The sequence below is a fragment of the Melospiza georgiana genome, chromosome 1 (genome assembly GCF_028018845.1).
Source record: "Melospiza georgiana isolate bMelGeo1 chromosome 1, bMelGeo1.pri, whole genome shotgun sequence".
Taxonomy (NCBI): Eukaryota; Metazoa; Chordata; class Aves; order Passeriformes; family Passerellidae; genus Melospiza; species Melospiza georgiana.
In genome coordinates this window covers 54,224,713-54,247,527 of record NC_080430.1, presented here as the reverse complement: position 1 = coordinate 54,247,527, position 22,815 = coordinate 54,224,713, and the positions used below count along the sequence as shown (strand labels likewise).

The following is a 22,815-nucleotide window of genomic DNA, read 5'->3' as shown; positions in this document are numbered from 1 at the left end:
CATTTAAATCTTATGAAAAGGAGGGCTGAACTAGGGAAAAGTATTTGCAAAGTGTCTTTTTATGACTGTCTGCATGAGATTTTGAAACCCTGCATTTATGGAAACACCGTATTAGTTCTTTTGCTCAGAAGTGTGGTGTTGATCAATTTGTACTTAGCTATTGGAAAAAAGGACGAGGATGGAATGTGGGGCATAAGAGTATTGGCAGCTCCATTTCTGGAGGTAGATGAGGCTTGAGGCATAAAACTCATAACTGAAGTAAAAAATAGAGATTTTCTCTGTATAGTGGTTTATGCCTTTAGGACTTACTTGATTATTTGATTTTTTTTCCCTTATGTCTTCAGCATTAAATAAATTCTCAGTGAAAACTGCTTTTTCAGCTATTTGGTATATCTTTCTTCAGTGGCATTGGGAGCTAAGGACATAAAAGTTACTCTAAATGTGGGCTATCCAGTTTTTCTAGTCAGATACCTGGAGAACTCTTCAGATGTAGTTGGTTACATTTTGATAAACATTGGTATAGAGGATGTTTGGGCTGGACTGAGGCAGAAACAGTAAATTTAGTCCGTGTGGGGTGATCACCCTTTGTAGACAATTCACCATTATTTAATGGTGTTGGGCATTTGACAGTGGAGAAATTTTAGCTAAAAATAACCTGAACATGAAAATTGAAAATCATTCTTGTTTTCACTGTACTTGCAAGAACAAAAATGCCAGCTGTGCTCACTTGTGGCTTTGGATCTCATACCCTTTTCTCCTTTCTTTTTGGTACAGCCGAATTTGCGGAAGTCCTTGTCCAGCAGTGTGGCCTGATGTTATAAAATTAGCTTACTTCAACACAATGAAACCAAAGAAGCAGTATCGTCGAAAACTGAGGGAAGAGTTTGCTTTGTAAGGATGAAGAATTAGTTTAGTCATCTGTAATACCATTAAGTTTTCCCAGAGACTTTATGAACTTCAGTATTTTCCGGAGAACGAGCATAGATCAAGTGTAAAGAAAACTGGCTTTAGGTTCTTGTCCTTCCCATGATACCCACAGAGCTTGTATTAAACCTTATTTAATAGGAGCATCAAGAAGAGGAAAGAAGGCCCTAAAATTTCAACCACCTGTCAGCTTTCACCTAAGGAAATACTTATTTGGTACACCTGCTTGTTGCCCTGTCCAGAAAACAGCTCAGAATACTTAATTGTTTTTTATTGGTAAAACTGGCTACAGCTAAATATGTAGTCTGGTTAACATTAGTCTTTTATGTCATAAACTCATTCAACACAGAGGAGTTACCTGAACCATGTGTTCTAAAGTACTACCATTGGACTAGTTTTGTGCATATATCACAAGTGAAAGGTATGGAAAACAGCTGTTAGCTTATTTTAAGGGGGTTGTTCCCCTCCTTCAGGTGCAGTGGGTTTGAAGAGAAATGCGTCATCCAGTTCATACTAATGAGACTAATATCTTTGAAGCAATAGAATTATTGTCTGTGAATCAAGTGAAAGTCTGGTGGTAAATTTCAAAATGTAAAAATACAGTCTTAGCTTTAAAATGTGGGTGTGTTTTTTTGTAAGTACAAGGTTTCAAGCAATGAAACAGCACAAGGTGAAGAAAGCTTGGGTTATATAATAGCACAGGTTGTAAAAGGTCAAGTGTATTTCTGCAAACTCTTGCTATCAAGCTCAGGTTGTGGGTGTGTTTTGTTAGTATTTAACTTACCTGAGGACTTACTGATCATCTTGGAAGGGATGTGTTTACTAAAATTTTTCACAGATGTGTGTGATACAAAATAAAGATGTGACGCTTTCCTCTGTTTTGCACTTTTGTAGCATCCCACCAGCTGCATTAGATTTATTTGATTATATGCTTGCCCTGGATCCCAGCAAGCGCTGCACAGCTGAACAAGCTCTTCAGTGTGAGTTTCTGCGAGATGTGGAACCATCTAAAATGCCTCCTCCAGAGTAAGTAATTTCCACTGGTGTAATGGTACTGACCTCTGGGCAGTGTGAACATGCACCTGTTTCAATAAGTTCGTTGTAGTTCAGTAAAGGAGATCGTGGCAGAAATGTTGACATATGCAGTTGTTGAAAGGTCATTCTGTAGTAAAATGCTTGTGTAGCTAAGTGACTCAATAGATAACAGAGTTGCTTTGTCATTCCTAGAACTAGTTGAGTTACTACCTTTAAAGAAAATACTCTTCTATGAATGTTTCTAATTTGAAAAGCATGATTTCCCTGTTATTTCAGTTTATCAGTGTCTACTTTTTCCAGGGATTTTGAGATCCTCCATGAATCTGAATTGCTGTCTTTGATGATAGAATGACAGTGGGTATAGAGTTCTGCACAGGTACCTGAGAGTTAAAGTGAAATACAATAAATTGTTTCATGAACCAGATGAGAGCCTTGGTTTTAGAGGCAGGAAAAGTGAAATTGTGCAGGGTTGTTCCTTCAGTTTCTCTAGAGGAAGTGTATTACAATGTTCTGTAGGATTTTTGGAGTGTCTTTGCCATCATTTAATCAGTACAAATCATAATGGAGCATGTCCTGAGGAAAACAATGAAAAGGAACTAGAGAATCTGCAGGTCTCATTCTTTCCTCAGTATAGCTGTCAGAACATAGAATCCATGATATTGTTTGAGTAAACTGAGCCTTCCAGGCAGCCTGTGCTGACTTATTTTTATCTAAGGATTTTTTTCATCTAAGGATTTTATTAAAATTCTTTCTAGACTTACCTGTTATATACGCAAAATTGTTGTACAGAATCACAGAACAGGTGAGGTGGGCAGAGACTACAGTGGGTCATCTGGTCCAGTCTCTGTGCTCAAGCAGGGTCATCCTAGAGCACATGGATTGTGTCCAGATGGTGTTTGTTGTTTTGCTCTCTGGGCAAACGTTACTAATGTTCTGAAACATGAGCCAAAGAGGTTTCATTGCCTGAATATGACTATATCACTGTGTAAAAATCAGAAATCAGCAATCTCAAGCTGTTTGCTGAAGTTTCAAAACCACTTGTACAGCATGTTGCTTATGGGCATTTTAAAGTAAGTGAATAAGAAGATCATCTTTTCTTCCCATGCGTCCATCTAGAATGGATGTGGTAATGCATCCATTCTAGAAGCTGATATATGGAAATTCAAAACAAACTAGTCTCTGGTGTGCTTTTAAAAATTAGGAGGAACCACACTCATTTCTGGCACACCACAGGAAGGTGTTGACTGTTCTCTTGAGAGACTGAAGTTCTGTTTTGAGGAGGAGCTGCTGTTCATCCAGAGAAAGTGACATGCAGATTGGAAGGACCATAGGATACTTCTCACAATGAGTTCTTACTTCCAGTTGTCTTTCAGAAAATATTTGGCAGGTGGAGGGAGAGAATAAAGGAAGCAATTGTCATAATTGCCTTTCCAGTGTCTCTTTGCATTTGTCAGCTAATTTTTCCATGTTTCTGAGTGACAGAACTGCTAAGACAGTTCATATGTAATAGGAAAACATAAACCATTATTTTTACTACCCATCTCAGTATTTCTGTGGGTCTTTGTGTTCCTCAGGAAATCAGAATTGAGATGCCTGCAGGGAGCTATAATGGAAGGCCAGAATTGGTGGCAGATAAGTTTCTTAGCAGAATTTTGCTTCTGCATTCATATGTCTTATATAGGATATCCCCTTTTCTTCTTGGCATCCCAGCTTTGGTAGTGTCAAGTGATATTTATTTGTGCAACTTATTTCTGCAACTTTTTCCTTTTTTCTCCCTACTTTCTTGGTTGCCTGAGCTATACACTATATATAGATAGCCATGTCTGTTACTATGGACAAATATGTGACATAATGACTCAGCAGTACTTTTATAAGCAGACAGAAGGACCCTGAAAAAAATGCTTTCATATTGATAACTTAGTTACTTGGTAGTATGCAAGTTGTATATTTCATAGCAACTGTACAGCATTGATTTTGAAGTTTTGAATTACACAAATAATTAGGAAAATAATTCTCATTTTAAGATACTTTTTCCCCTTTTCTGCCGGAAGGACATATGCTTCTGAAAGAGGTGCTCAGTAAATAGTTTTCAGCCAGAAAAAGCAGGTCTGAGAATTTGCTGGCTTTTGAATGTTTCCTGATGTATTTCTGGGTTTCAGAAGTTACGTTATGTATAATTAAAGTGTTTTTACCAGTATGATTAAAACAAAAATTAAATATAGGAATAAAACTGATTATCTTTGATCATTCTTTGCAGCCTTCCTTTGTGGCAGGATTGCCATGAGCTGTGGAGTAAGAAACGCAGAAGACAGAAGCAGATGGGCATGACTGATGACTCTACAGCAGCTAAAGTCCCTAGGAAGGATCTGTCTCTAGGCATGGATGAGAGCAGAGCCAACACCCCACAAGGCATGCAAACTTCTTCCCAACTCAAAACTCAGGGCAGCTCTAGTGTAGCACTTGGTCAGTAATATTTTCAGTTCTTATAATTACCTACTACTTGGATTGCACCTCTAGAAATTTTAGATGTTATTTACAGAGTATTGGCGTCTCCTGGATTCTTGAGGGAGGAGCAGTATTGTAAGTTTAATCTTTGTTATAAAATATTTGCCTTTGCTTTTGGAAATGTAAGTGTTCCTTTCCAATTTTACCTAACTTTTCAGCCTGGTCAGAGCAACTAACTTGCTTGCTCTGTATTTTGAGGAGATTTTAGCTCTTGGTCACCTATGATTCTTTGATAATTCCACAAGCCAGTTCAAAGTTTCTCACAGTCTCCATAGATTGGATGAGCTTTATTTGAATTGATAAACTGATCAGAAGACAGGGTTTAGAACAATTATCATTTAAATTGGAACAGATTCCATCTGCATGTTATGTTAGTCTTGAGCTTTCCAGGTTGTTGGGGCTAAATCAAGTTGTAATAAAAAAAATAGCAACAAAAAAACCACCAAACCCACACCCTGAGAAGTTGGTATAACATGAAGTATCTGCCTCTGTGAATTGCACTGCCAGTAATTCTGAAACTTTAACAAAGTATCTTGCTTGAGACGAGTTTTACAAATATAGCAAAGTAGTGGTTCCATGTGGAGAGCGTTTGAGATACTCAGCAGTTAAGTGATAGTTCTTAAAAATATGTAGAAATGCAAAGAGTAACAACACCAAATGGATACCTGTAAGTTAAATGTTAGACCATTTTTGATTGTGCAAAGTAAGCCTAAATCCTGTGGCAGTGATAGAGGAGTTCAGCTAAAATACAGAGTTTATGCATTCTTAGCAGCTGACAATTCTGTATACTAACCATCTTGAATCAACCCTTAATTTAACAGTAGAACAGAGCTCCAAATATTCTGTGCAAAGATACATTGAAAGTAGTTATTTTGATCATATTTTATTGCAGTTTATTGCCTCTTGCTCCATTCATCTGGTTTCTCACTGTAAACCAGCTGCAAGATTCTGCTAATCCATATGTTTAGGCTAAACTTTTGGTAGCACTTTCAAGAACGACTTTCTGTAACTTTTTCTCCCATCAATGAAACTGTATTAGAAGTTTAAAGAGTCCAAAAGACAGTTAATTTCTTTGTGCTTTTATGACATAACAGCTTGATGAGAGACTACTATTAGTCATTAATACTGACTATGCAAAACAACCCAAAGCAAATAGACGAGGAATCATTCTAACCTATATTGCTGTTTACCCATATGTACACAGAAAAATATGTCTAGGTAGAAAAGAAGACAATTTAATTTTCAGCGGTGCATAGAGGCATTTTCTGTATTAAACAAAACACTTCTGAAAGTTGTAATGCACCTTAGATAATATTATTAATAAGACAAATTATGTAACTCCATGACCAAGTACATACTTTAGCCAAAACTCTTGCATTTGTTTCTAAGCACCCCAAAAGGAGAGGTTAAAAAGACATTGTATCAATTGCTGATGTTCTGATTGATGAGTGGGACCCCTGGATATTACATTTTGCAATTTAAGAGGAGCTCTTCAGACTCAATAATTTTGTTATGACAGATTTCCCAGAATAGTTTCCTGTCAGAATGAACTTCAAGCTAACCAAAGAGTATTGAATAGGTAGATTAGTTTCCCCATTTGGCATTTTTCTGATGAATTTCCACTGAGGGTCTGAGAGAAGTTTTTAATGTTGAGTATACTATCCTCAGATGTGACAAAATCTTCAATTAATCACAACATCTGAGTGAGAGTCAGCATAAGGCATAAGAAAATTGTGATTTATTTTTTTGTATTGCCAAATAGAAGATGGATTATGTTAATATAGATACAAAACGATTTTGAGGTCCCTGGATTCTTCTTAAGTCAGTTCCAAGTGCTTGTATCCTGGTGCACATCCACAAGTAGAGTTGTGGGTTGTGGGCTTTGCAGCATTTTCCAGCTGTGCTGTTCTTAAAACTTGCAAGGCATATACTTAATACTTTTGTGTGTCATGTATGGCTTCTAATCTGCCACAAATTAATATATTGCTAAGATAGCACAATGGCAAGGATAGAAGGGGACTGAATGTGCTGACCTGGGTTAAGAAAAATTCAGAGCTCAGCCAGCCTGCTCACACACTCATTTTCTAATTTTTGGCTGCTTTCTTCTCTAAATCATTTGCTCATAGGGCATGTTGCAATCCATGCTGTTTCACCACAATGGGTGTTTGAAGCTGAAAAATTATATTCAAACTTTGACATTCAAACTTCTTTATTCATATTCCCCTGCATCATCGTAATCTGCTCTTACTTGTGGCAAACTCCATTTAATTGAATTAACTGTGTATTACCACGTTTCTTGCTACTGAGTGGTTGGCTTCTCCCTCAAAGTTAGCACTGCCTTTTGCACTTATACTGTAAGCTCCTAGGCCACGTAGAGCCAGGTGGGCAGGTGTTAAAACCCAAATGCTGAATTAGAATGTGCTGGAATATGACTGGAAATGGATTTTGCAGGTGGCTACTTTTTAACAAAAGGTTGTGATATATCAAACATAGGAAATTTTATGAGGATTGGAAGTCTAATAGCTGCCCGAAGCAGGTGGCCTTAAGCCCCAGCTTAGTTATATTGTGGAATATTGAGCTCTAGCTTGGTGTTTTTCCATCTGTGTGTGTGCCTGCACCTCATGGAAGTCACGTTGGTTATGGTGGATCTTACTGTTCCATTTCCTATAGATACTCCCTAAAGACAGCTAACATGTAGAAGTATTCCATTTCTGTGTTGTCCAAACCCATGCTTTGCCAGTTGTGTCAGCTATGCTAGATTAGTCTTCTTTTGAGTTTCTCAAATATGCCAGTTCTAAATAATACTTAAAAACACCTTTTTTGTCTTTAGCAAAAACAAGCACTGGACAGCAGTTAAACCAGAATGAAGTGGCAATCCTGCTAAACCTGCTACAGTCTAAAACAAGTGTTAGTTTGGCACAGTTTGCCCAAGTATTGAATATTAAGGTAAACCCGGAGACTCAACAGCAACTAAATAAAATAAATCTTCCTGCTGGAATTTTGTCAGCAGGTGAAAAACAGTCAGAACAGCAGCAGCAGCCGCCGCCACCTCCGCCACCACCTCCAGAGCAGGAGCCTCTAAAACAGCCGATGGTCACACAGCCCCCCGTGCCACCTGCTCAGCTGGGTCAGCCCAAAGTGGACACTGATGCTGCCCAGGCAGCTGTGCAGAGTGCATTTGCTGTTCTGTTGTCTCAGTTAATAAAGGCTCAGCAAACAAAACAAAAAGATTTTGTGTTGGAGGAGAAGGAAAATGGATCAGGAAATGAAATGTCATTACAACTCAGACAGCCTCCAGAGCCCGCCACTCCTGTATCTGTCAGCCGGGACGACGTGGAATCTCCGGCACCTGGCTACCCACATCTGATCAAGTCATTATATGTGTCTGCAGGTACTGAAGGCCTTTATTGCTAACCAGCAAATACCTGGAGCACTGGAGATGTAACAGTGTGGGAGTAGAGAGTTAACATGTTTGCCATATGAATCTGTGTGAATATAGGAGATTAAATTGATTTGGTCAAATTTTACGTCAGGATCAGAGAATTTGTCTTTTAGTCTAACAGGTGCCATGCAGACAGAGCAAGCAATAGCTAACCTAAGAGGTGCACAAGTATTAGAGATGAAACTTTGATCATTATTGTAGGGGTTGGGGTTTTCTTAGTGGTGAGTGTGGTGGTGAAGACAGTCTTTTCTAGCAGATGCATAGATGTAATTTGCCAGTTTTGGCTGCGTGTTTAGGTAAAACTTATTTTCATGAGACAGTATTTTAATTTGGGTTCTAATGCTGACTAGAGCAGTTCTTTAGTGTCAAATTCAGTGGTTACCTTTAACTGTCACACACACATGGCTAAAGGCTTCCACTGAGGTATCGTAGTCCTCTCACAGTTTAGAGCTCTGTTCGTATTTTTGGCTTGCAAATTCAGGTTATTTTACATTGTTTTGTGGTGTTTGCAGCTGCTGAAAGAAATACTCTGAAGTGCTTTGGGGCTGTTCCTGGAGGGTTTTGAGGGGTTTTTTGAGAGGTGTGCTTTTTTGTTTGTGTTTATTTTATACCTTGAGTTTTGCTGCTCTTTGACAGGGTGGCCCTTTGCCCTGTGAGACTTCTATCCTTATCTGTGAATCTTGATCCTCCTTTGAATTTTTAGTGTTTGTGTTGCTTGCGTTTTGTCCTGGTTGTTGGCTTTTGCTGTGGGTTTTTTTAAGGAACTTGTGCTGTTTTTCTTTAACTGACTGCTTGGTAATCTCTAAGGAGCAACCTGCATCATGCTCCTGAGCCAAATGAGCTATTGGCAAATTTTGTCCAAAATAGTCAATATAATTATTGACAAATTTAGCTAATAAATTCATTAAAATTGAAGTTAACAGATCTCTGTTTTTCGAGGAAGGAGTCCTTTTCTTTCTGGTCCTATTATTTGTATACTTTTATTCCAGAGCTTTCTTTTTCATCTTCTTAGGTCAAGAGGATTTGGTTAGGCAGTCTGAGCTGAGGCTTCTGAACCGAACACCCGAGCAGGAGCGCCCTCGGATCTTGCCTCCAGACCAGCGTCCTCCCGAGCCACCGGAGCCTCCGCCGCTCACCGATGAAGACCTTGATTATCGGACAGAGAATCAGCAGTTGCCTATAAGTAACTCTTCAGGAACAGATCCTCATGCGGGAGTGAAAGCAGCTCTTCTGCAGCTGCTGGCTCAGCATCAAGCTCAGGCCACAACGGAGGAGCCAGTACCACCGAGTGTGGATTATCAGGCTAGAGACTCCTATGTAACAGGCCCAGACTACAAGGATAACTTTGGATCGTCGTCCTTCTCATCTGCCTGTTACAGCACTAGCGATGGAATAGGAAGCGGACCGTCAGGGGTATTAGAAAGGAGGAGTTTCCTTGGAAACTCAGATATTCAGTCTTTGGATAACTACAGTACTGCTTCATCTCACTCTGGTGCTGCCCCTCCTCCATCAGCCTTTCCAGAATCCTTTCCCAGCTCAGTAACTGGCTACAGAGACATTTACCTCAATGCTGGCCCCATGCTGTTCAGTGGAGATAAAGACCATAGGTTTGAATACAGCCACGGCCCAATCCCGGTTTTGGGGAGCAGCAGTGATGCTTCCACAGGGCCAGAGAGTGCACACTCTTTGTCCACAAAGATGCACAACTATAGCTATGGAAGTAATTTACAGGAAAATCCCACTGGCATCAGCCACATGCATGGACAGACTTGGACTTCTCCTGCCCAAGGACCTGGCTATTCCCAGGGATTCAGGGGACACATTAGCACATCTGCAGTGAGAGGGCGAGGCAGAGGATTACCATACTGAGTATCTGTTTTTCCTCAGGCACATCATTTTTATCTGGAAAAACTTCTTTTTCTCCCCTAGCTGCAATTTAAAGCAGCAATTCAACAGACTTGAATAATGTTAATTCAACAGCTTTATTTTTATGTGGAAAAGGGTCTTGCATACAGTAGAAAAAATTAAAAAATGCTTACAACTCATGCTGTCTAAAAACTAGATGACTTGATTGTACATGTTCACAAACTCTAGTTCTGACTTTTATTTTGTATTTTGGCAGTTTTAAGTGGATGCTAAATTTAGGGACATCAGCTTTTTATGGCACTCTTTCAGATCTTCTGAACTATGCACATTTGTGCTTTTTTTGTAAGTTTGGACCAACTTTTATGTAAAAAGAATGAAATTTTACAACAATCAAAGCAGGGCACTGATTTATTTGGTATTTTTCTTTTTACAGAACTACTTATAGTCAAAGGCCACTGTCAGTCTTTGCACTGCTTTCAGTGTTATTGTGGAAGGTGTTCTTCGTGCTCATTTCAGATAATAAAACACAACCTTTCTCTTGATGCAAAATTTTATAAATATTTGGTCAACTTTTTTTTTTTTTTCCAAGAAAAAAGAAAAGGGTGTTCTGGTAAAATGTTCTCTCCATCTCCCACGCTTGTTTATATAAAAACTGTTTTACTTGAATGGTAAGTGCCTTAACATGTAAGCTTAAGGTCTGCAAAAATCTGGAAGTACTTCATAGGTTGCTATGAACATAATGCCTAAACCTAGGTAATTAAAAAGAGAATTCAGATAATAGGAAGAAACTCAAGCAGGTCATAATCTTGTGGTGTTTACTTTACATGGGCCAGTTACTTAGAGACCTGATTTTACCTAGATAAAACTGTAATTTCCAAATTGAACTTCATGAGAAACATTGAAAGTGAGGAGAAGAGTGAAGAGTGTAGTTTTTCCTCAGCTCCCTGTTGGAGTTGTATTAAGTGTTTTAGTTCCTCTGCCAAATGAACTATACTTTATATGTCCTTACCACGTGATGAAATAGGTTTTTTTCTCTTAAATGTCAACAGCAGTAATTTCTTTACTTTGTGTGAAAAGCTGACACTGTTTGTCTTTTTACCCCAAGTACTGCATTGTAGGAAGTAACCAAAGGAAAAATGACCAGTATTTAAAGCAATGGCAAAATGTCTGACACTAGTTGTAATTCGCTGTAAACTTGTGATTGTGCCAATTATTTGATTTTATATCTGCTATCCACAGAACATTTTAATATTGGAATTGAGTGTCTCGGAACAACTAGGATTATTATAGTTAAAACTCTTACCAAGAGCCACTCCTCATACTAAATGCAACTTCCAGCTTGTTTTTTTTGTTGTTTCCTCTGACAACAAGTAGTCTCTCCTGCAGAGAGGAGGTATGGTTATGTTTTGCCTGTACGTAATAGGATGTCTTGAAGCCCATATTGGAAACAATTTTCCAACTGATTATCCAGTTGACAAATCGGTACTTTATGTAACTGAGTGTTTAAAAACTACTTTTTAAAAAGTAAAATTTCTACTTACACTATTACAAATGTCTTGTCAATGACTTTTTGGATTTTCAGGATCGAAGCCAAAGCTCTTGGTGTTTAGTTTCAGTTGAAAATCCTTACTCATGTATGGCTAATTCCCACACTGTGGAGCATGGAGAAACTCCCTTCACTGAGTCTGTATAGTGTTTGAGGATCTGGCAGATGAGGAATGGAGAGAGTCCTGCTCCTTACACTGTCCCTTATTCTGGCAGTTGCCTCCACTAGACACAGTAGAAAATCCTGCCATCTGAAATAGAAGTGGCCAGGACCAATTTTAAAGTGGCCAGGTCAGAAACAAATACTTACAACCTGAATAGCCTGTGCTTAAGAAAGGCAAAAGCTTCATAGGATTGACAGTGCACTGGACCATACTTTTTCCTTGAGTAAGGACATCCCCATAGCATTTTTCTGCTAGTAAAATTTTAAAGACAAAAACCATCAGTGTCATTTAGATACGGACAGTGTTGGCTAAGGCTCTTTGTTTACTAATCTTAAAAAAACCCAGACTCACAAATATATACACAGATTGCTTTTTTTGGGTTTTTTTTTTCCTAGAATCAAGCTTTCAAAGCTAATATGGACTTAGTTTCACTAAAGATGTGCAGTCAGAGGTTACCCACCTGCACTTGAAGTGTAACTGCAGGCAGTAGTAGGCTGAAAACACAGGTAAGTTCAAATGGAAAGTAGATCTCAGAGAACTAAATTAGTTTACTTCCAATACAAAAATACAAGGAAGAAGTTGTGTCTCCTACCTTCCCTTTTGGACATAAATTTTCGAGTCATTTAGTTAGCTTCATTCGGTGTAGAGAAGTAGGTCCCCTCTGCATCTGTAAATGAGTGTGCAGTTTGCTTTTGGACTGGCAGTAATTTCAGACATTGTTCTACCAGAATGGATTTCAGTCTTTGGCCACAAAAAAGCCCCAACAGCCCCAGCACAAATAATCCTGACTCTGAGGAGAGAGGAGGTGCAAAAAGTGACTTCCAGATGAATCAGAAACAAAACTCTGGCGTGCTGTAAGCAGATGAATACAGTACAATGACATTTCCCCAGCTTAAGGATTTGTAGCTTGTGACTTTGAACGCTGTATTTGCCTGGGACAACAGTGTTGGGATAATTTGGAGAGAAAGTTAATGTATTTCTATTCGTGATAACTCTAAAAAGATTGCCTTCTCTGCAATTCAGGGAATCTTCTTGGCTCTTCTGCTGACACCTTTTCTCCTGGGCTGGTGCAGGTGTGGCAGGAGGATTGGTGCCTGCAGCCGCTCTCCTCTGGCTCTGGAATTGTGTCTGGGCAGGTTAGCAGCTAGGGAACTGCCCAGATCTAAGGACAGCAGGCCCACATTCATTTGTACTGGGCATGTGTGTTACCTGCCAGCATTTCTTTTGAACTAAATCACATGGTGAGGTGCTTATGGCAGCATTTACCCTTGTGCGTGAACTCCACTCAGCAGAGTCTGTACTAGTTTGGCATTTTTACATCATGTGGCCCTTGCATTTTTGATGCAGTAGCAGACATTCTGAAAACAGCATTATTTTTCTGTGGAGCCATGGCTTTCATTACTTTCTCCCTCATTCCTTTGGGTTTATGTTTTCTGTGCTGCAATTCCAAAATGAGCTATAGAGATCTGGATACCCCATCGAAAAGTAAGTGTTGTGTGTTTGTATTTCTAATAAAATGTAATGAAATACTGTAATAATGAACTATCAAATAGCAAGTGCTTCATTATTTATATTAAGTCATCTTTAGCCATACCAAGAGGAAGAAAGTGAGCATGACTGAACTGCTAATGACCATGACTTAAAACACTTAAGACTATTATTATGCTTAAATTCAGCCAAAGGAAAAGGAAACTGCTTTTATGGATCTCTAGTCGTCATTATCCTAAACAGAATGAGCAGTGCTAGGGAAGAGATGGAAAAATACATGTCTCCTTAAATGCTATTTTAATTTCTTGGGAAAATAATTTTAAAATGGCAAACTTTATATTTTCTTATGTTTCCATTAAATGTGGTCTCTTAAATTTTCTCCATCCCACAGTAGTGTCAGGTGCTTTCTAGAAGCAGAGGCACTAAGTGCCACATTTTAAGTTCTTACGGTTTTGAGTGCTCTTCTTGTTTTGCTTTCAGTTTTGGTGGAGGCAGTTTCAGTTTTGGTGAAGTTTATAGTTGGATGAGCTAAGTAGATAATTGTGTGGTAAAAACTGAAGTAAGGAAATAACACAGGATACCTCTTGTCTGCAGGCAAATTAGATCTTGGACCATGAATTCTGTTTCCAAGAGAGAAAAATGTCAGACGTACTACTTGCATTCTTCTTTTCATTAATAAAACATGCAAGTGTTTTACATACAACATTTCTCCAGTCTGTTCTGTTATAGTGTTTTTTAGATGAGGAAATTTTGGCTATTACCCTTCTTGAGAGTTTTGGGATGTTCTGTATTTGCAGAGTGTGTCCTGAAAATTAGGAATCACCAGAAAATTTATTTGAATTCTATATTTTAAAGTAAAATTACCTTGGGTTGACTTAAAATCAAATTAACTTGCTTATCAGGGTGAAGAAACTTTATTGCAGGAGTTATTTCGAGACAACTTAATTTAAAATAAATTGTTATGCTTCAGCTTGCTTACTCTTTGTTATTTTAAGCCATTTGTATATAAAATGTATTGTGCGGCCTGTAAATAAAATACATGAAAATTGAAGTCTTTCCTTGTTTTCCCTCTCTGGTTGTCAAAAGGCATTTCAAAAGAACAGTGGGTTAATCTGAGGATGTTTTCAGTGTATTGAAGTTGAGCAGTTTACTGCTGCAGTGCTGTTTGGAAGGAGCCCTGCAGGGCCTGGTGCTGTGGGAGCAGAGGCGCAGCAGAGCAGCCCTTCAAGCACTGATGGTGCCCCGGGGCAGGCGGAGTGCTGGGAGTGGCACAGGGGCTGTGCCAGCGCTCAGAAGTTGCTGCTTCAGCACCTGTCAGCTGCTCACGATGGTGGGCAATGGACAAGGTGACTTCTTCTTTGCAGTGTCCAAGCAGACTGCAGAGGTGCAGTTATTATTCTCCACCGCTCTCTTTAAAAAGGATGCTCTGCCTGTTAGAAGCAATGGGACACCAAACCTAAAGAGCCCGGTGTTTTCAGTGGTGAGTGAGACACTGTGAACTGAGTCTGGCTTAGGCAACTATGCTTTGAATGCCTGAGGCTTTTCTTGGTTTTTTCCTACTGTATTAGTTACCTAATGAAACCTTTTGAATCTTTCAATAAATGTTATACCTCCATCCAAGAATATGGCACTTGCTGTTATCTTCAATTCTCTTAAACTTGAGGTTGTGCAGAGTGCTGCTTCATCACTTGTCATTGGTGAAGTCAATAGATGGGCAGTGAAAATGCAGTTGGAAGTTACAGGGGCCAGCAGCAGTTACAGAGGTGTCATTTGACATTAGGCTGACAAGATGTGTAGCTGCAGCCCAAACACCTCACTCTGGAAACCGTATTTTGGTGACAGCTACAGTTAAAGCCTGACCTTCAGTTCTGGGACAGGCTCAGGCTGTATTTCGCAGGGTGTTGACTTGCACGCAGCAGATCTGGCAGTTGTGTGTAACCAGTTCTAGTTGTCTGCTAGGTTTTTCTCGTGAAAGCTGTTATTGCAACTCATAACAAAGTTGTAACGAAGTTGGCTCTGGTTTATGTTGGAGCATGAGTGTGAAATTGTTTGAGAATGGTGCGGGATCTCTGTCAGTGAGCTCTTACTGCCATATGGGTAGCCAGCTGTGCAATAAGGGATCAGCAATAATTCCAGTGGGATCTGCATGTCAGTCGATATCCTCAGCTGCAAGTAAAATAGCACCAAGTGGAAGAGGAGATACAGGCTGTTCTGCAGTTCCTTATGTATCAACACAGAGTAAGGAATGGGTCTATGAAATTGGTGGTAAGAGAGGAAACCAGTCCTCTTGTCAAAGCCATGAATTATTGTCTGCTAGCTTTAAAGAACAATGCAGTTTTGCAGAAATTTCTTTTAAATTACCTGAACCAGGATTAAGTTGCTTCTATTTTTAAGGAATGCCTATAAAACCTGACAGGCCATCTGGATGAACAGGATTAGAGCTACCAAACTCCCCCAGCATGTGGAAGAAAATGAAAGTTAGAGCACTTTGCAGTCACAGCGAAAGTGGGCAGAGAACTTTGACAAATAGGGTGACTGTTGCTTTTCCCAGTCACTTTGATGGAGCTTGAGGGTTTTGCTTTTAAAGTTGTTTACTTGTTATAGCTGCTTATTTTGGGCTTTTTTTATTGCCTATGGAGAAAAGGCATAGTCAGAAGGACTTTGAGCCTTATGGTAATGTTTTCTTTTTCTTAATTAGAGCAGCCCTCACCAATAGGCAATGCTTGGATCACTTCACACAGCACAGCTTCAATTCTTCAGCAGTTCCTCTGGAGGCACTTTGGGCATACTATTGATATGGCAAATTCTCATAGCATGGTGAATATACCTTTAATAGGACTTCTTGCAAAGAGGCTTTGTGAAGATTTTTTTTTCAATATTAGGAAATACAGTGTAGAGGAGACCTAGCTGGTTAGAAAGGACAATACTCAAGGGTGTTACAGAAACCAGCCTTGTACTCACAAGCAGATCTAACAGCTGTGTGCTGCCCTGAAGGTAGCTTGGGGGAATAAGTGGCCAGTATTTGACTTGTGCAGGTGTCTCTGCTGCACTCCCTCCTGCATGCTAGGCTGTGGTGTTAGCACCAGAGGACAGAGCTGGAAGCAAATGTTTAATGCACAGCAATGTCTAACACAGGTGCCTTTTGTCTTTCCTCCTGTAAATTCTTTTCAGCCCATTTTTTACAAATGTGTGGAGCATGTCAGCATGTTCCATCATGGGGAGCAGCACACTCGACAGCGTTTTGGGATCTTGGTTTGGCCCAGGTGGCCGTGGTCAGGACGTTCTGACGTGTGCTTGCCCTGCCTTTGGGAGCCTCTCCAAGCATCAATGCCCTAAGAGCTGCCAGTGTCACTGTCTCTCCCTGCTCTGTCTCCAGGCCACCCTGAGAAAGGAATGGGCTCACAGAGAACTGAACAGAAGCCTGGCTTTAGGAGGTGATTTTCCCTGAACAAGGAGTAAGGAAGAGCTCATTATTTATTTATTTTCATTCTCCTTCATCCTTGCCAACTGCAAAAGGATCTACGGGAGTGTTTGGATGTTAGAAACTGCCTGCAAATAATTTTTTGATTGAGAAACTGATTGAGAAACCTGGACTTCTGCTTTACAGCTAACCCAGTATCAAAAAATGCATGGAAGTTACAGAAGAGGAGCAGGCCATTCCCTGCCTTCCTGCACTAGAGCTAAAATTAAAACACATCCCCATACTGGAAAACAAAGGATGATGTGCAAAGCAGACAAAAACAGCAGCCAAAGTTACCCATATGTGGTCCTGTAACCTTTCCTGCCCCACAAATATTCCTGAGAACTCATGTCATCCCTGGGCTGGAGTCCTTGCCCTCAGGACAAGGAAGGCAGTAAACCTTCCGACTGCACAGGCACTTTCCTGCTTTCTCTGCAGAACAAAGATTAATTGTGAGCATTTTTTAATCCCATTTTTTCTAAAAACTGTTTGTGAGGGGGAGGGGGTAGGGAATGGACTAATAACAACAGATGACATGGGAAATGAACAGGAGTCTATTAATGTTGTGTATGAGAAGAGGAGTAGTAAATAATAGTTCAAAACTTACCTGCAGATGGTTTGGCAATTCTCCATCAGGAAAGTATTACTCTAAACCTGGCAGGTTTTAGAAGCTATATACATTTTTCTCCCCAGACTGCTTCTTGTTATGGGTTACAGATCCTGCTGTGAGACTTCCAAACAAGCCCATATGGTTACGCAAGACAGTGAAACAAGACATGCAGGTAGGAGTAATCATTTTTATTTGCAAACTGTACTTGCCATGACAATGCTGCCTTTTGGGGATAATGATAAAACAGCCAACAAATTCAAGAGAACTTTGCAGACCTGTTCTATCAGAAATTTAACTCTATTTCAGCTTTTAGCATCAGGTGAATTGAAGATGACCTTCTCTTTCAACTGATCTCCTGGGGAGCTCCTGTTCATTTTGGGTTTGGATATTTCTTACTAGTCTCAATTGTTAGAATGCAAATTGTTTCTTTGTATTCAGGGAAACCTTCTGCATGCTTTATTTAAGTGTCTGTCATTTGTTGCTATCTTGCAACCTCTTCCATTGTTCTTTTTCTTTTTTTCCCTTTTTCATTCCTCAGTCCTGTATTAAGATTTCAGCATTATGGAGCTTTTGTATTGTAAAAACTATTACACAATGCCCTTCATTATGGGAAGCTGTAAACCAAAGCACTGAATAAGTATTTCCATCAAATTGCATTGGATTGTTTGAGACGCAGTCCCACTATGAGGCTTCCTTCCTGTCTTGACTAAAGTATATTTCTGTCTAAATATTTAATCCATATGACATGTTTGTGGTGGCAAGAGCAGAAGGGGAGTAAGGAGCATCCAACAGGGCTAAATATGGTCATTGCGGTCCATGATATAATATGGAAGCTGGTAGTTTAAATTTAGGTGAAATAATCAATTTTCTACAAAGAATCTGGGGGAAAATGCTATGAGAATGAGAGGGATCAGTTATATTCAGTAAATAAAAATGTTTAAAACCTTATTCTGACAACATAAGAGGCTGCAGCTAACAGGAAGAAGTCAGGATTCAAATGCAGAATAGAAAGAACATCAAATATAGATGCTTCCCTCAATTTGAGGGAATCTATTTCTTGTGTTGTAAGTGTGATGGATATTTAAAACAGCTCCTGCTATAGCAAATGGTGATAACTGACCAAGATTTTACACAATGCAGAGACAACAGCTTGACATGAAAAACACAAAAGCATTTGCTTTGCTATGCAGTGTTTCACAGGACATGGGCTCCACCCTTTCCAAGAAATCACCATTTGCTTGTGTAATGCCTTGCCAAGTTGCACTGTGACTGAGTTGAAGGATTTCACAGGACAGGAGAGGGAACACATCCACAGCAGCATTATTAAATTCATCGGCACATAAGCAGACACAAGAAATGGGAATAGATTTCTTATTGGTAGCATGCTCCCAAGTGCAGTGGGGAAGGTGGCAGCTCCTACTGTCTTCAGAGCAGTTCTAAAATTGTTCCTAAATAGGAAGGCAAAAGCTGCCCCAAGCTGTCATTAAGCACTCTGTAGGTAGTCATAAAAAGCAAGAAATCAGATTTGTTACACTTCTACACCCTGTGCTTTGTAAAACATCATCTACATCATGTGAAGTATTACATATTGCTGGAATATAAATTCAGCCTTTGCACAGCTTGACCACTAGTAGAAATGCATTAACATTTTTAGTCTTGATTTTCTGTAGCTATTAAAAAATAAAATACATGAAAAGACTTATAGTTATGATGACAGCTCTATGCTTTAGAAAGTGATGATGTCATTTAAAGCTCCTGTCCAAAAAGAGTTCCCAACCAAAAAACCCTTTAGGACCTGAAACCTCAACTCTGGAAATCAATTTGTGGATTATTTTTCTGTTCTGAAGCATGGAAAGTTTATTACAATACATTTTATAATACTCTCACAATTGGCTTTCTGACTCATTAATCTGATAGGCTGAACCACAGGAGATTGAGAGAGCAGGTGCTGCACCAGATTAAGCATCAATCAGCTATGAAGATACTGGTCACTTAAAAAAAAAAAAATCTTGTTAAATTAATGCCTAGTGAGCTAAAGACTGGTTTGCTCCATGATAATTGCTTGAGAATCTTCCACTGGATGGGGATATGCTTCTGATTACAGCATAAATCATTTCCATATGCAGTGAAATTCAATAGAGTAAATATTCCTTTTCTAAGGAGATTGTGACCTCCATTGCTATGGTGTTGTGAATGAAAACTTAAAACTGTTGTCTTAGGTTGAAATTGTTCCTACTGTCATTGCAGATTTTAGTTCAGACTAGGGATGAAAACCAGAACCCCTGTTAACTTCAGCAGGGATTTCCATTTAATTCTCCGGTGTCAGAATTTCCCTTTTAAATAGTGTTGGAGGTTTTTAATAAAACCACTTTCCATTAAAAAAAATTATGTATAATTTGGCATACATATTTTGGCCTTGGAAGACTCTTTCCTGGAGAGCTGTGAAGCACACAAACATGTAGATTATTAAAGAAAGCATGGAGATTCTCATCTTGAATGCTTATTCTTTTGTTAAGAGCAATGTTTCTATTTTTATTCTCTACAGTAGATTTGAAAAGTGCTTGAGGAAATTAAGGAGTTCTTTTCAGAGCTCTATCAGGATTTGGAACATTTAATGAACAGTTACAGCAGAGAGTGAGAGAGATTCTCACAGAATTAAACAGCTACCACGCATCACTACCGTGTGTTGGAAAGCATGGCTGACTTTCTACTGGCACCCCTCCTTCCAGAAAGGCAATGCATTTGAAACTTGATCTAAAAATGTTATTGATTAGGGAATGCAATAGGAAGGGCAGAAAACACGAGGTTCTCTTCTGCCACTAAACAATAATAAGGCTTAAGCAAGACATCTCCTCTTGCTATCCATTCATTTTCCCATATGCAAAATGTTGAACTAATAATGTTATCCACTCTGAAGACTGATTTGCTGCTTAATGAAATCAAATTGATGTGTTGGTTTAGCTTTACATTAAAAGTAATGTTTACATCTGTAATGTGAATTTCTGTTTAGCAGGATATAGGGATTAAAGCTCTTTCTACAGTGAATGTTCTCCTATTTGCTCAGGTCTTCCACACTTGCCTGTCTGGAGTCACAGAGAGGCAAAGTAATTAAAAGATGAGCCCTGATTTCTAAATCACATATAAAGAGGTTGTTTGTACTTCCAAAGAGAAGCACAAGAGATGGTGAGACTCCCACTAAAACAACAGACTTTGCCTAGAAAACTTTTTGTTCAAGATAGCAACTCTAGTTTAGAGGTCTTCTTACCATAAGCTTACTGTACTTCACAATTTCCTTTACACACTTTAGGTATAAAAAAGTTTTGTCCGCCTTTTGTATGAAAAATAAATTTGGTTTGATACTATTTTCAGACAGAATGAATTGCATTTCTAACTTCAAAGTTTAACAAAACTCAAAGCCAGAAGGTTCATGAAATATGTATGAGCCCCAGCACTTCATCTGCCTTTTTACTGGATAAAGGCATGGAGGGCTGGTGGCTGGAAGTGGCCTGGTCTGGAACTCCCTCTGGGATTCTTTCTATTCTTATGAATTCAAAATAAGGGTGAAGTGACAGCAAGCAGATGTCTGTGTTTACATGACTCCAGAACAGACCTCTCTGGAGAGGAGAGGGAAATTCCAAGAAAAAGCTGTGAATGGTTTTAACTCTTTCTGCCTGGGATACCAAAAAGGCAAATCTTTAAATATTGTGTCCTTGTTGTGGTTTAAACAAAACTGGTGATTTTACATGGGAGTTGCCAGGTGAGGCTCAGACATAACATTGTGCAGGATTTCACAGGATATACTTCTTTCTACCACCTACTGATAGACAGTGAGATTTGGGATTTGACCAAAATCTGTGTAGCATTTCTTAGCAAAAAGTGTATTTCACTTACTGCTTTGTGGATGCCGAAAACTCTGTATCCCATATCTCTTCACAACTAGAATCATCCAAGTTATTGATTTCACTCACTCTTTGGGACTTAATATGTATAGACACTACTTGGAACTTTAAAACTAATTTTTCTTTACCATTTTGAAAGATCGTTAAAACATGCAACTAGAAAAAAGAAATAATAATAAGCAAAAATTCAATAGGACCTCAGGACAAAAATGAGGAAGCAGGATTGTGAAAACTGCAGGCAGAAAAAGCAGATTGAAAGCAGATTGTTACAGACTGAAATACCTTTGTAAATTGCTTTGCAATTGATGTTGCAACAACATCATTATAAAAAAGATGGTCACAGGCAGCTCCCGTTCTAAGATTCACTGTTGGGAAAGCTCACTGGAATTAATTTTCTTGTGCCAGCCATCAGCAGGCTTAGTTTGAAACACATTTTAAACTATTCAGTCTTAATCTCTGAGATTTGAAAACATTTGTATTTGCTTTGTCAGAACTGGGGGAACAGTGATAGCTCAGAATTGAAAAATCTTCTTGTGATACACATAGCTCTGAATCATAACTTAAATGTTTATTTTATAATAAATCAATACATTAAGAATAAAAAAATAATTTATGGATAGCTTAAGTCACAAAAGAGTCTTTAAGAGAGAAATATCTGGTTCAACTGAAGTGTCAGCCACAGAAAGAATATTCAGAATTACTTGTGGAAAGTGACTCCAGAGAAAATGCAGGGCTTGGCCATGATGTTGTGGAGCCTGTGAAGAAAGAGTGAGGGAATGAATGCAAGTCTTACCCTTCTTCAGACTTCTACCCTTTTGTGTCCCTTATGGAGACACCTTTAACATGTTCTGGACTCTTGTCCATGTTCTGTGCTGACACTGTGATATTACAAATGACTGAGAATGGCTGGTGCCAATGGTGTGGTTTTGAGGGTGCAGACCCTATCACCTGGAATTGTCTCCATGCCAGGGGGTGCTGGAGGGGCAAGTTGGCTGAACTGATGATCCTGATGAGCCAGGCCTGAAACTGGATTATTTATTTTGGGATGCTTACCTAGAGACAGACTAGCTGCTGTTTAAGCCATGTGCTTTGACTAGATGTGTTTCTGCTGTTTTTCTCTGATATATTAATACAGTGAGAATGACACCAGAACCTTGCTTTTTCCTTCTGCTCATTGAAAGGTTTCAAGCCTGATAGCAGTTGCTCTGTAGCAGATCTTCAGGTTGTTCAAAAGTGTCTACGTAGAATTTAGCACTGAAGTAAGTAGTGCTGGACTGAAGTTGAACTGTCTTTTCAAACTGGCAGTAAATGATTAAATATGTTGAGTAGGAAAGGTCCCTAGGCAGACAGACAACCTTCTGATTTCTGCTGCCCACCAAACTCAATTGTCTCTGAAATGCATATCTGCTTTCTTGTCATTCATGGATTTAAAAACAGTAATAGATCCTGTGGCTGCTGCAGCAAGAAAACTTGGTATTTTTTCTTTCATGAGGTATCTTTTCCTCCATCCAACTTGGTGTACCATCAATGAGGCTATCTTAGTGAAAATCTAAGTATTTAAGAGATGGTTGTGTTGGGAAGCTACCAGAAAGAACTGGGATCAATGCAAAACTTTCCCTGTGTTCTTACACTCTTTTTCTGTTGTCTTTTTGGAGTGGTTTTGCCTGTTTATTATTGCTAAATTTGCAATGTTTAACACAGATTTGAGCACCACTTGTCTGCATGTTCAGCAGTGGCTTTTTTTAAATCTGAAGGGTGGCCACTATGGCAAGGTCATGTCTGTGTTTTACAGTTCTCACTGCACATCTGACAACAAAGTCCACCATTCAACCAGTGCAGGGTCATTTAGATGAGTCAGCAGGGTTCTGTGTGACTTA

The 22,815-nt window shown here is 39.2% G+C and overlaps 1 protein-coding gene across 2 annotated transcripts in view; it reads left to right on the top strand.

The window, feature by feature from the left end:
* Window positions 1-11,868, top strand: part of CDK13 (cyclin dependent kinase 13) — a 44,912-nt gene extending 33,044 nt beyond the window's left edge. The window contains exons 10-14 of one of the 2 annotated variants that reach the window (XM_058021297.1): window positions 775-891; window positions 1,819-1,950; window positions 4,217-4,422; window positions 7,475-7,855; window positions 8,919-11,868. In XM_058021297.1, coding sequence (XP_057877280.1) covers window positions 775-891; window positions 1,819-1,950; window positions 4,217-4,422; window positions 7,475-7,855; window positions 8,919-9,775 — 1,693 coding nt within the window. In that variant the 3' untranslated portion in view covers window positions 9,776-11,868. Of the gene's footprint in view, window positions 1-774; window positions 892-1,818; window positions 1,951-4,216; window positions 4,423-7,294; window positions 7,856-8,918 lie in introns of both variants that reach the window. The other variant, XM_058021289.1, reaches the window with a different exon arrangement.
* The last annotated feature ends 10,947 nt before the right edge of the window (window positions 11,869-22,815 follow it).